At 36.1% G+C, this 15,029-nt stretch overlaps 1 protein-coding gene across 2 annotated transcripts in view; it reads left to right on the top strand.

The window, feature by feature from the left end:
* TMEM131 (transmembrane protein 131) overlaps positions 1-15,029 on the top strand; it is a 239,982-nt gene that overhangs the window by 174,210 nt on the left and 50,743 nt on the right. For both annotated transcript variants that reach the window (XM_025932297.2, XM_086701269.1), the window contains 8 exons: positions 1,851-1,959; positions 5,146-5,254; positions 6,070-6,223; positions 6,317-6,487; positions 7,560-7,670; positions 7,766-7,900; positions 11,788-11,892; positions 13,264-13,350. In XM_025932297.2, the coding sequence (XP_025788082.2) occupies positions 1,851-1,959; positions 5,146-5,254; positions 6,070-6,223; positions 6,317-6,487; positions 7,560-7,670; positions 7,766-7,900; positions 11,788-11,892; positions 13,264-13,350 (981 nt within the window). The remainder of the gene's footprint in view (positions 1-1,850; positions 1,960-5,145; positions 5,255-6,069; positions 6,224-6,316; positions 6,488-7,559; positions 7,671-7,765; positions 7,901-11,787; positions 11,893-13,263; positions 13,351-15,029) is intronic.

Below are 15,029 nucleotides of genomic sequence, written 5' to 3'. Positions count from 1 at the left end.
AAGCAGGCTCCGCAGGGCTTGATCCCATGGTTGTGAGAGTGTGACCTGAGCCTAAATCAAGAGTTGGACACTTAACTGACTGAGCCACCCAGGTGCCCCCTAGTTCAATTCTAAAGGAAGAGTATTGATCAAGATTTGTGTACAATACCATGACTTCATTAATACATGTTTAGGCACTAGGATGCCAGTAAAGGGCCCAGGCCCTGAACCAAGTCAGGACATCTGGTTTCCAGTCCCGCCTCTTGATGCCTAGCTACTGAAACATCACTCCATATTGCAAGGTTCTCTTCATCTGTAAAACAGGGAAGGAGATGGGGATCTTTAAGGTTCCTTCCAATGAAAAATGCTTTGTGTCACTAAGGTAATAAAAAAGTAACTGCACCTTCAACTGTATTCATTTTTCTAGTTTGCTCCAAAAGTGCAAGCTTTTATGGTATTTGTTATTATAGATTTAGTTGTTGAATAGAAAAATCTTATTTTTTAAGTTTAAACTGTTCTGACCTCTCCAAGCTACACAGCCCTTCAGTCTACTGCTCAGTCCCACAGCTGAGAGTACAGCCTTGCCTGGTAACAGTGGCATGCCTCACTTACACAGCCATGCCCTAGGGAGGTAGAGAAAGTCCCATTAGAAGTGGGATCTGCAAGGGGCACCTGGGTAGCTCAGTCGGTTGAGTGCCCAACTTCAGCTCAGGTCATGATCTCGTGGTTTGTGGGTTTGAGCCCCACATCGGGCTCTGTGCTGACAGCTCAGAGCCTGGAGCCTGCTTCAGATTCTGTGTCTCCCTCTCTCTCTGCCCTCCCCCACTCATGCTCTTTCTCTCTTTCAAAAGTAAGTAAACATTAGGGGCGCCTGAGCAGCTCAGTTGGTTAAGTGTCTGACTTTGGCTCAAGTCATGATCTCATGGTTTGTGAGTTCGAGCCCTGCGTCAGGCCCTGTGCTGACAGCTCAGAGCCTGGAGCCTGCTTCGGATTCTGTGTCTTCCTCTCTCTCTGCCCGCTGCCCCCGCCCCCCCCCCCCCCCCCAGCTTGCACTCTGTCTCTCTCTCTCAAAAATAAACATTAAAAAAAATTTTTTTTAAGTAAGTAAAAAATAAATAAATAAATAAATAAATAAATAAATAAATAAATAAATAAATATTTTTAAAAAGTAAGTAAATATTAAAAGAAGAGGAAGAGGAAGAAGAGGGATCTGCAAAAACACCGTGGCAGAGGAGTACTGGCTCCCAAATTCACATCATTCTTCATTTTCAGGATGTTATTCAACATAGTCAGGATGTTACATTTGGTATGGTGGAGTTCTTTAAGAGGGACCCTATCATAAATCTTCGTGTCTCCTTTTCTCATATATGACTCATTATGCCTTTTTTTTCCTGTTTTATGTATTCATACCTAGTGTATGGTACTAGTTTGTCTCTAGATTTTTACACTCACTTACTGATCTTAAACTCTTCCTATGGCCATCATTTTATTGCATGAAGATATTCTGATGAAATTAATGTGATGTTGTGCCAGTTTGACCTATTCTATTGATTTATTGATAGAGCACACATGTGCCAGCAGGGCAGAGGGAGAGGGAGCTAGAATCTTAAGCAGGCTCCATACCCAGCATGAGCCCGTCATGGGACTCAATCCCATCACTGTGGGATCATGACCTGAGCCAAAATCAAGAGTTGGACACTCAACCAACTGAGCCCTCAGAATAGGCTCCCCTGGCCTATTCTGTTTAAAGGGAGCGCATAAAGTTAAACTTCCATTTTTTTATTCTGCTGCATGTTTCCAGTACACTCTCCAGTGTAAAGTAACTGAACCATGAGACTAAAATAATGATACATATTTTTTTCTGTTTGCAGAGTGTTCGACCTACACCACAAAATGACGCTATAACGGTACACTTTAAACCAATTACGTTAAAAGCTTCAGAAAGTAAATATACCAAGGTTGCAAGTATTAGTTTTGATGGTAAGTATTCGGCTTTCACTCTCTAATGGGGTGATCTTATTTTGATAAACTAGAAGACATCTGTACTGACATCTTCATATAGAAACCCTGACCATTTTACAGTCAGATTTTGTATTACTGCTTAGGTTGGTTTATCTTATAAACCATCACAAATTCTTATTTGATTGCTTCATGAAAGAAAATGCAGCTTCATAAAGTGAAATTAGTATTAGCAAATACATTAGGATTGGAATTAAATTTTTGTAATCTGGGCTTTCACATATATACCTAGTGAATATATAGTATTTAAGGTATTTACCTTAATTACGAAGTCATTATTTTTTGTAATTGAGTGATAATGTATTTGAGTTTCAGAAGCATGTTTGAGAATAGAAATAAAGTATTCCCTGTAACAGTTTCCTATATCGGCTTTTTAAACAGGGAAGACAGCTCTGCCTACCTAAAATAATAGCCTTTATGATAGCATTGTCAAATTAGATTACTATGATTTCAAACATATATATTGTATATTTTGATATTTGAAATGTTAACCCAGACTTTAACATATCTTAATAGCATGTTTTTATCCAGCTTTATCCCCTATACTAGAACATTTATTGAATTTGCTGTCACAAAAATTTTTAAATAGTGATTTGATAGCTGCTTAATTATGTGTGTAATTACATTTAATAAGAACTGAAATCCAAATGGGGCTTTTCTCATAAGGGCCCTTGCAGGGTGAGGAGCCCTGAAGCTTATACTTTGGCTTTCTGATGGAGCCACCTCTGCTCGTAGCCCACATTTCACATCTACACTCATCACAAGAGAGCATTTGATCACTGTGATCTACCGAGTATAGCAGAATACTGGAAGACTCTGCACAGTGTTTGTGAGGGCATCTGTGCTTACTCCTTGCACTTGAGGGCTCTGGGGAGGATCGGGAGCAGTGCACAATCTGGGTGCCAAGCTTTAGTGTTCATCCCGTGAGCTCAGAGAAAACTCCCAGAGAAATCAAGATTAAGGGGCACCTAGCTGGTTCATTCAGTGGAGCATGCAACTCTTGATCTCAGGGTCATGAGTTTGAGCCCCATACTGGACATAGCACTTACTTAAAATAAATAAATAAAATGTTCAAAAAAGTTTTTTTAAGAAATCACGACTAAATATGTGGCATACTTTCATAACCCAGCTATCAAGAAATAGTACTGCAGAAGGTTTTGATGCCACAGTTATTTCCAGATCTTTGATAAATTATCTTCTCTGTTGCTGGGATACCACAGTCATGACCACCAGTATTAACATCAGCAAGTACGTTGTCTTCTCTTACTAAGAAGAGCGGCCAATAGTAATTCCTGACCCTAAGAACGTTTAGGATCCATCCTTCTGATAAATCCAAGCAGTGGGGGAGTGTTCACCAGGAACAGTTGTCCTATGTAGTTCTCCCACACTGTTCTTCTCCAGCTCCTGAGTTGACAACCCAGTGCAGTATTTCCCTTCTTGATATAAATGAATGTCAATAATGTTGGTTCTCCTGAGATCATAGATGCTAAAATAGTATTTCTTAAATTATGTAAAATTTAATATAAAGGAAAAGCATCTTTTAAAAGTAAATGATACGTTTCTTAAAAGTTGTTTTTAGGGGCGCCTGGGTGGCTCAGTCAGTTAAGAGTCCAACTTTGGCTCAGGTCATGATCTCGCGGTTTGTGAATTCGAGCCCTGTGTTGGGCTCTGTGCTGACAGCTCGGAGCCTGGATCCTGCTTCGAATTCTGTGTCTCCCTCTCTCTCTGCCCCTCCCCTGCTCATACTCTGTCTCTCTCTGTCTCTCAAAAATAAATGTTAAAAAAAAAAAAAGTGGTTTCTATTACCATGGGAATGGTGTCACCTTCTCCCTCCCCTTCCATCCTCCCATCCATAGTAGGAATATTGTACAGCCTCCTAAAATAATAAACCTAGTAATAGCCATATAACAAGCAGAAAGAAATGAGGTTTAATGGGAGGCATTTTTTTAAGTTTATTTTTTTATTTTGAGAGAATATGTGCACACGTGGAAAAGAGAAAGAATCCCAAGCAGGCTCTGCACTGTCATGTGGAGCAGACGGAGCCTGAGGTGGGGCTCAGTCCTCTGAACCGCGAGATCATGACCTGAGCTGAAATCAAGAGTTGGACGCTTAACTGACTAAGTTACCCAGGCACCCCTTCTTACTTGGGGGGGAAAGGGGGGCAGAGGGGGAGTTTTTAAAATCTGAAATCACTGTCTATACATAGCTACATACTAGATGTCATACCCTTTTTGTTGTTGTGTTGTTGTTGTTTGTGCTAAAGTTGGATTACACACATTTGCAGAACTAACTGGAAGTGTTTCTGAAGTACCTTAAGTAGGATAAAGATAAACAGCTTCTTTATTTGCTTTGAAAAGAACATCTAATGGGTACCCAGATTGGATCCAACTGGATCTATTTCTGTAATTCCAGATGGATTTATTCACAACTGCTACAAAATGTAAAGATTTTACTTCATCTGTAAGGGCAATATGATGGCAGGGAGAGTCTTATACTATGAGTTCGGGTAGGCTAATACACAGCACCGGATGCTTCTTGCACCATGCTGCTTTCTTGGTGTTTATAACAAGACTCTGGCCATACAAGGAATGTTATTTCTTAACACAGCTGTAAACCAGGGGTTCTCCATGGGGGCCAGTTTTGCCTCCTAGGCCAGGGAACATTTGTCAGTGTCCACAGACATTTTTGGTTGTCATATCTGGGGGCTGCTACTGCTATCTAACAGGCAGAGGCCTGGATGCCACCAAGCATCCTACAAAGAACAGCACAGCCCCTGCACCCCAGAAAGAACTAACCTAGCCTACAACATTACTAGTGCCCAGGTTGAGAAGCCCTGGTGTGAGGAAAGTCATGGCTTATGGCTCTAGGGAAATAGCTCAAATACAGTGTTTTCCCTCCTGAATTGTGTTCGCTTGTTAATTCCTTATCTGTTTAATCCCATTACTGGAAAATTAAAATATTTTTCTTCTTTTGGATAAAAAGTGTGATAATTTGATGTAAAATGTAAAAGTCTCCTCTTTGCCAATCTGAAACTTCAGCTTTGTTTTTAAGATTTTGTCAGGTTACATCAAATCACTCTCATCCTGCTCTGTATATAAACTCTGATAGCAAAAGGTGACAGAGATTATTTTTTATGCTTCCTTTTAGCATCAAAGGCAAAAAAACCGTCTCAGTTTTCTGGGAAAATAACTGTTAAGGCAAAGGAAAAGAGTTATTCTAAACTTGAAATACCATATCAAGCAGAAGTTTTAGATGGGTGAGTTTCTCTTTAAAGTAAGCTTTCTAAGTTTTCACTAATCAGTAAATTTTGTTTTCCTACTCATTGACCCTAGCAAAAGTAGTATCCAAATTCACATAAACTCCATGGAATTGTTGAAAAGAACAACTTCCACTGTAAAGGAGAAAAATCTCCTGTTTAACTTTTTTAGAAGAAAAAGGTAAATAGGATGATATAATGTGGGCTTAAATAAAGTCTTAATGATTCAGTAATACAATAGAAAAATGAATCTATGATTTTTAAATAATATTCAAATCATTGAAGCTGTTTCCTTTCTGTAATTCCTTCTGTAACATACAGTCAGTTGTGGCTTGTTATCAAGATATATTGTCACTTGAAACAAAATCATTTATATTCCTTAATAAACTTATAAACAGTCTTCTAGAATTACAGCTTTTTATAAATGGGCAGTAAAATATGTAGTTCATTTTCTGATTATACTTGAAATAATAATAGTTCAATATCCTTCTTGGTAGGGACTCATTTTAACAAAGCTGGTTGCAATTAAATGATGAACATGATTTTTCTTAAATAGCTTAAAACTTTTTCTGTTAATACGTCCTTGATTTTACTTGACTGCATATAATTCAATAGAGAATAATTCTTTATATTACATGTCAATATTTTGTAAGCTAAATTTTGTTTTAAATCATGTGCAATCTCTAAAATATTTATAGTTATACTTCTCCAGTTATGTCCTTAATGCTAAATGTAAAGTTATTAAAACAGAAGAACTTAGATGTTAAATTTAACACATGAAGGTAAAAATGATTTGTTTATGTTCTTTCAAATAGTTATTTGGGATTTGATCATGCTGCAACATTATTTCACATCCGAGACAGTCCTGCTGATCCTGTGGAAAGGCCAATTTACCTTACGAACACTTTCAGCTTTGCAATCCTCATTCATGATGTATTGCTACCAGAAGAAGCCAAAACAATGTTTAAAGTATGTCTGGGAACACCCATACTTTTAATTTTACTAATCTATCAACTAGATAATGCTAACACATTGTTTTTTTTCTCTCCCCTCACTTCCTAGGTTCACAACTTCAGCAAACCAGTCTTAATTCTTCCAAATGAATCAGGATACATTTTTACTCTGTTTTTTATGCCATCCACATCATCCATGCACATAGATAACAATATTTTACTTATTACCAATGCTTCTAAATTTCATTTACCTGTGCGGGTATATACAGGATTTTTAGATGTAAGTATGTTACCTACCTTTAAAATTTTAACTCTACCCATCTTTTGTGTGTTCAGCTATTATTAGGCAATCATTTTGTACAGGTACATACTTAAATTTTGCCATTTTCTGAGCTCTACAAGTTGGTGTCATCCCTCCTCAGTCAGTACTTTTCAGATAACTGGTTTTCATCCTTCCCAGCGGCCATCTCTTATCATGTCACAGTTGAATCCTTCCCTTACAGCTTGTACTTAGATCTTTCCCACATTGTGCTTTCTCTTGGTTTTGCTTTTAAACTGTTACAATCATGGGGAAAGTAAAAACAAACTAAGTAGGAGAAAATAATCAGAAAAAAACAATACTACAGGGAGGGTGAAGAGGAAAGTATTTAAGGAAGAGATGACTCAAACTAGGAAATACAAGGTGAAGAAGAGAGTCAAATAATAAAGATGAAAGTAAGGTGGTAAAGACACACAGTTGGGAATAGTAGGAAAGAATAAAGGTCTTTCTAATACAGGAAATAAGCCGGAGGAAAAAAATCCAAACTAAGCTGTCCTTAGGATAATCAATGAAAGAACTTTAGATAAGAAATAGAACTGATAAGAAAGATGCAAAAGCTAAAAAGAAAATTAGAACATATAAAGATGTAGTTCTCTAAAAAGCCAACATCAATAAGAATTTCAGAGCTGGGGGGACTTGCAGAATTATCCCACTTCTTCATTTGTTTTGCTTGAATAATTATATATCATGGCTGCTCTCATGAATGCATAATGTTTCTTGAGACCAAGGATTTTTTGCCTCATCCTCTAGGGCTCCACTTAACCTTCCCTAGTACTTTATCTTCCTATTTCTTTTATGTGCCTTTAGAGAAGCAATATTATTCCATAGAGACTATGAATGTTTTCATTTCTGATTACTCAAAATATTTCATTGTACAGAATGCTTAATTATATTTTATATATGTGTATATTTGTGTTTATTGACATAAAATATAGAAACCTTAGGATATCTTTATATAGCTACTTTCTCTTGATAACATTCTTTTATGTAAATGTGATTGTATATTTAATCTAGTTCTTTCATATCTTTTCAGTACTTTGTATTACCCCCTAAAATAGAGGAACGTTTCATAGATTTTGGCATATTGAGTGCTACAGAAGCAAGTAACATTTTATTTGCAATTATAAACAGCAATCCAATTGAGGTAAAAAAATATATATATGTTTTTATTCTAAATCACATTTAAGGATTTTATGCTAGTGCTGCAATAATCACTTTCATATCTTTCTCTTTTTTAAGTTGGCCATAAAAAGTTGGCACATCATAGGAGACGGTTTATCGATAGAACTTGTAGCTTCTGAAAAAGGCAATAGAACTACAATAATTTCAAGCCTTCCAGAATTAGAAAAATCCTCTTTATCAGACCAGTCATCAGTAAGTAAATTTTCTTATTGTTGCCTTAAACTTAGATGTATGTCTAAACCCCAAGTAAAAAACTATTCCTACAACACATATTGCAGTTAATATTTTTGTGAGATTCATAGTAACATTTGTTATTTGATATTAAAAGGTTCTTGTGGGTAATCTACTTCAACCCCTCCTTTTATATTGAGGGCACTTGAAGCCCAAAGGAGTAAGTTCTGCCTTGTCATAAAAAGTTCTATAACAAAACTTAAATAATCTCTTTGTAACACAAGTGTCATTATAAGAGAAATTCCCATAGGTACTAAACTAACCCTGTGTTCATTGAATTTACTTGGCCAAAAGGATGGCCCTGCACACTGGCAGAAAGTGTTTTCGATTATACAGAATACTTGTGGCCAGTTTTCTGTACTGATGAGAAGAGAGTATCAGTGAGGCAAACACTGTTTGATCCCTTTCTAGATCTGCCCTTGTACTTCTACTCTGTTGTATAAATAGGTACATTTGGTCATAAAGGAGCATGAAACAGAGATAACAGATATATTAGTCAAAGCCCTTTCCACTACTGAAAGTGGAACTTGGAGTTTATACCTACTCAGAACAGAACTAGTAGAGTCACCTTGTGTGAGGAGGAGCTTAACATATTATCCATTAAGCTAAGGATAGAACTTTTTGTGGCAGTTTTAACAAAAGAAAGATAAAATGTCCTTACGCACAGAGATGGTTGACAAATATGCTTCCATGGAATGCCATAGGCTATAAAAATTGATTTAAACAGTTTATACTAGAAGGATCCCCAAAAATAGTTATTTTGGAGAGCAGTTTGGCAATATATACCACTCCTGGGAATTTTTCCTGTGGAAATAATTTGAAGAAGTAAAAGCTGAGAGAATGGAGATGTTTATAGTAACGTTACTAATAATTCAAATACTTGGGAACAGTCCAGTACATAAAGTAAATCATGATTTTATGATTGAATATGAAGTAAATAAAAATTTGATGATTGTGTGTAGAAGCTTGGAAGAGGATTTATGAAAAGGGGGAAAACAGTACTGACATATATTCTAATTGCAACTATGTAGCATTCAAGCTACATAATCAGATATTTGTGAATAGTGGTAATTTATGGGTGTGTATATTTCAGTAACTTATAGTGTATTAAATTTGATTCAAAAATAAAGCCTCCTTTTAAAACAAAGATATATCCATGAGAAGTAATATTTGTCACTGCATATGAGATTTTATTTTTAATAGAAATAGAATGCTGAAAACAGATAATAATTAGGCCAGCCATTAATGTATTCCTTTCAACAGTAAAGAGTCAAATCATGTGTATATCTGCTCCCACGTGGTTGAGTTTTCTGTTTCCTAGTAAGACATTATAAACCCAATAATTCTAGAAATCTGGATCATTTCCTAACAATAAATAGCATATGTTAACACATACTATTTAAATTTGAGAGGTCCATTTAACAACAGAGAAAGCCTGTTTGACAATTTAGGGTTTTAGAATTAGCTTTTATATGAAACTCTAAATTTAAAAACAAGGGACAAAAAGATGAGATCATTGTTATGAACTCTTAAAATAGGAAGTTGTAGTGAGTTGCCAACTTCAAAATAGCAACTCCACAAAATGATTTTTTTAAGTTTACAGTGCCTAAACTTTCAACTGTTTTCCCAAAACCCAAAGCTATGAACTAAATTAGCATCCTGTTCCTTATGAAACACACATTGCCAACAAGTCCATGACCTTCAGACCTGTGTTCTGATTTGGGCAGCAGGAGTCATGATGAAAGTGTTAGAATTGCACAAAACCAACACAGAAAATGCTTCTAAAAAAGGAGAAAGCGAGTCTGTTTGGTGTGTCGACATTTGTTATTTTAAGGTAAATGTGAATTCTAGATAAAATATAACTACTAATAATTGAAGTACAGCTTCACAAACTGTACACAATTGAAGAGAGTGTGGAAAGAATGACACTGGACCACTGTCACACACCACTCACAAAAACTGACTCAAACCAGATGAAAGACTTAAATTTAAGACCTGAACCCATAAAGCCCCTAGAAGAAAACATAAGGGTAAGTCCCTTGATATCAGTCTTGGTGATGATTTTTTTGGATCTGACTGCAAAAGCAAAGGCAACGAAAGCAAAAATAAACTGTTGGGACTACATCCAACTAACTAAAAAGCTTCTGCGTAGCAAAGGAAGCCATCAATAAAAGGAAAAGACAGTGTACTGAATGAGAGAAGATATTTGCAAAACATGTTTCCAATAAGGAGTTAATATCCACAGTATGTAAAACAACTCATACCACTCAACAGCAAAAAATGAGCAGTCTGATTTTTAAATGGGCAGAGGATTTAAATAGTCATTTCTCCAAAGAAGATATCCAGATGGCCAACAGACACATAAAAAAGATGTTCAACATCAGCCATCATCGGGGAAATGCAAATCAAAACCACACTGAGATGCCACCTCACACCTGCCAGAATGGCTGTCAGAAAACAAGAAATTACTAGTGTTGTCAAGGATGTGGAGAAAAGGGAACCTTCATCTATTGGTAGATGTAGATGTAGAAAACTGTAGAAAATTGTTTGGAGCTTCCTCAAACAATTAAAAATAGAACTACCATATGATCCAGTAACTCTACTTCTGGATATTTATCTGAAGAAGATGAAAACACTAATTTAGAAAGATATATGCACCTGCATGTTTATTGAGCATTATTTACAGTAGCCAAGATATGAAAACAACCTAAGTGACCGTCAATGGTTGAATAAAGAAGATGTGGTTGATACGCAAACACACACACACACACACACACACACATACACACACAGGAATATTAGTCATAAAAAAGAATGGAATCTTGCCATTTGCAGCAACATGGATGGACCTTGAGGGCATTATGTTAAATGGAAGAAGTTGGACAGAGAAAGAGAAATACTATATGAGTTCACTTAGATGTAAAATATAAAAGAATAAAACAAACCAAGCTCATAGGTAGAACAGATTGGTGATTGCTGCAGGTAGGGGGTAGGGCTGGCAAACTAGGTGAAGGGGGTAAAAATCTACAAACTTCCAGTTAAAAATCATGGGGATATAATGTATAGCATGGTAACTATAATTAGTAATACTGTATTGTGTATGTGGAAGTTGTTAAGAGAGTAATCTTAAAAGTTCTCATCTCAAGAAAAATAAATGTTTAATTATGTGTGGTGATGGATGGTGACTGGATTTATTGTGATCATTTCATAATGTATACAAGTATTGAATCATTATGTTGTATACCTGAAACTGATACAATGTTATATGTTAACTATACTTCAGTTAAAAAGAGGTAAATGCCAGAAACATCAGCAAATAGCTTGAGAAAACAGATAAAATTTCCATACTTCTTTCAAATTTTTATTAACTCTTTTTTCTTTCCATTATATTTGACACTTTCGTATGACGCAATAATCTCAGTTGCTTTGAAGACATGATTATTAATGTGACAGTTAAATTCAGAACTTGAAACAGAACCAACTTTGTACTTGTGCCCTAAAATAGCTGAAGGATTGGTGGAAAGCTGTGTCCCTTTGCTCCAGCTCTCACCCTCTTTGTCTGTGCGGGTATAGGTGTGATGTGTGAGGACCATACCCCTTTCCATCTTGGTAGATGGGAATCAGATTGTTCCTCAGGAAGCCAGTTTTCTTGGTGGCCCATGGAATAAGTATCAAAGGATGGACATTATTTTGAGATATTTGTACAAGATGGTGTGGCAATTCACTGTCATACAGTAGACATACATAAGAATTCAGAAATCACTTCATCACAATAGCTCTCTTTACCATTTTAATAGGAAACTTGAGCTAGCAAGGCTAATGAACGATGTCATTTCTACTACATACAGGTAATATTAGCTTCAGGCTATTTTGCAGTGTTCAGAGTCAAACTTACTGCAAAAAAACTGGAAGGGATTCATGATGGAGCCATACAGATCACCACAGACTATGAGGTAAGACTATGGGGATTCATGTCAATGAGGTATTTCTGATTTAGTCCTTTTTTTGTTTTCAATAGAAACAACTAAGTTTACTGATAAAGTTACACTTTATCTGTTTCATAACCTTAAAAACTGAGCTTTTGAGAATAGTTTATAAAACAATGGTGTTCATTAGCTCATAGTTTTCTGATAAAACCCAAACCTCTTAACTGAAAACAACTTGAGAAAAATGGCTTTGGCACACTTACAATTGCTGTGTTAGAAACCTGCTTAGGTTATAGCACTGCAAAGACCCTGACTGAAATTCCTGAATTAGATCACTGATTCTTCTGCAGTCATTAATATCATCCTGTGTGATGTTTCCAAAAAGGAAGATACAGTCGAGAACTCACATATTAATGTGAGTTCTTGTGATTATATTTACATGAGTCATTCTAAGTCAAGGGCAAAGTGAAGATCATTGAGTGAAAGACTCTTTGTGGTGTCTAACATGTTGCATTTAGTGGGATTTTGAATGGATATATTTCTGCCACACCTAAGTATTTTAATTTAATATTTAGCAGTTCTTTGTGAATTTGAACACTACTAGATTCAACAAGTTGCTTCCCTTATTCTCCAACCTTTTTTCATCATATACCACCCCCACATGAATGAAAGTGAATTCAGAATAAACATATTTAGTGATATAATAATAATAATAATAATATATAAAAATAATAATTAGAATTAAAGTAATAATAAATGATTTGTTGGGAGTATGGCAAATTACCTCCAAAAGTAAAGAATTCCTGTTAATCACCCATAATACAAATAAGTGCATTTCATAGCTATGACAAGTTTTTGTTAGTATGGATAAAAATGAAAACTAGGAAAAAATATCTTAGAGAAGTATCTTTGTAAGTTATAAATAGAGTATGAGTTGATATTCTAAATCTATAATGTTCAACTCATTTTTTAATTAAGTTGATGTTAATTTATTACTATATACAAAAAATAGAGAACTATGTAACTCTAGAAAATGCTGTTTTTCATACATTGTTTTAGGAGTACATTTGACTTTCCTTGTTAAATTAATAATCTGCAGAATAACCTATTATGAAAATCTGCTCTTCATTCCTTTCCCATTGTTTGGTCTTATTTACCATGTTTTCTTTGAATCACTGAGCAGTACATGGAAATTTACTATATTTCAGAGCATTTGATGGAGTACATTGGTCAAGTTAAACGGTATATGTAGGTAATTTTAATATTACTTTTGAGTTGGTTATTGCTAATATAAGTCCCAAGTTGAGTTTTTTTACATCCTCAAAACTTATGCAGTAATGATCAAGATTAATCTCAGACTTAAACACTTATTTCCTTATGGTCTACTTCACTCCACAGATTCTAACAATTCCCGTGAAGGCTGTAATCGCAGTGGGTTCACTGACTTGCTTCCCAAAACATATGGTTCTTCCACCTTCCTTTCCAGTAAGAGATTTAATTTATAGATTTTTTTTGTAATTTTTTTCTTTGCCTTTACCTCTGTGTCCCTATAACCTAACAGTAAAGTCAGTTATTCTTTATTAATTGCTTATTTTAAGGTAAGACATTGAGCCAGCTTCCACAGGAGACACAAAGAGAACTAGTTCCTTCTCTCAAAAAGTTTTCAATCAAGAATGGGAAATGGGTCCATGATGCATAAATGTAAAGCAGGATGTAGAGAGTGCCCTAAAAAGTATAAAAATGAAGTGCTGTGAGGGAAATACATATGTAATTGATAAAGGTACATGTAAACTGGCTTAGAATTTCTTTTAGCAGGGAAAATAGGGGAGGTAAAAACTTGCATTCAGGACCCTGGAGTCAACCTGAGTATAGACACAGAGGCAGTAAAGTCTGAGATGGCTTTACACAGTAGTGAGTTGCCCAGTTTGATAAGAATGGAGGGAAATTTGGGGCGCCTGGGTGGCTCAGTCGGTTAAGCATCCGACTTCGGCTTGGGTCGTGATCTCGCGATCCGTGGGTTCGAGCCCCACGTCAGGCTCCCCACGTCACGTCTCAGAGCCTGGAGCCTGTTTCAGATTCTGGGTCTCCCTCTCTCTCTGACCCTCCCCCGTTCATGCTCTGTCTCTCTCTGTCTCAAAAATAAGTAAATGTTAAAAAAAAAAAAAAAGAATGGAGGGAAATTTAAGAAGATGGAATGACATGTTGGAGTGATAGCATGAAAAAAAACAACACATTTAAGTCCATGAAAATTTAAAGTTTTTAAGCAGAGGCTTGACATCATCAGAGCTGAGTTTAAACTTTTTTTTTTTTTTCTGGCAGAAGTAAATATAAGGTGAATTAGGAAGTGACAATAAAGTGCCTGAGGCCAACCTAGGCACTCATACAGAATCTGTATGAGAAGTGTCAAGAAGAGGTTTGAGCTTAGGGCATTGGCAGAGCAATAAAGCCCTTTCATACCTCTAAGCCTTGGCTGTTTGTCTTGAACGCCGTTCCTCTTCCCCTACCTTCAAAGAACTATACTGTCTTCCAAGATTCAATTCCATTGTCATCTCTTCCCTGACCATTTCTTGACTCCACTAGACATTACTAGGTGTTACATGTGTGATCTTAAAATGATTTTAAATAACCTCTCTTGCAACAGGCCTCACATGTGCTTTAAATATTGCCTTATGTGTTGGTCTCCCCAGTAAGACTCTGAGTTCATCAAGGAAAGGGATGAAGGATCTTTTATCCCCAAAGCAGGCAGTTAGTAGATAATGGGTGGCTGAAGGAGCAAAATAATGGAGACAAGAACTTAGGCAAGAGACATTTCACATTTGAATTGTGCTTGAATATCCTGAGAAGGTCCTACTAATTGAGGCAGGTATGGGTAGGATAGATAGAGTCAAAAATATAACTTAGAGTTTGAACCTAGAGAACAAGGAGAAAAGAAGTAGGGAAATCAAGAGACAGCCACTGCTTTTTGCAGAAAGATGATATGGTCAGTTCAGGGTACATGGGGACAAATGTAGAAGGGTCCCCTACCCTGTGGAAGGAGACATGATGGGTTAAGAGAAATAGTGCAGTGTAAAATCTTAAATAAACTTAAATTCAGAGTTGAGCAACTTAAAAATATAAATTTTGAGTTAATAGGTCCCACACATTTAAGCTGGGTCTTAATGAAA

This window comes from Puma concolor, chromosome A3, assembly GCF_028749965.1.
Source record: "Puma concolor isolate L17-30 chromosome A3, mPumCon1.1.hap2, whole genome shotgun sequence".
In the NCBI taxonomy this organism is placed as follows: Eukaryota; Metazoa; Chordata; class Mammalia; order Carnivora; family Felidae; genus Puma; species Puma concolor.
This window is presented reverse-complemented; position numbering and strand designations above follow the sequence as displayed.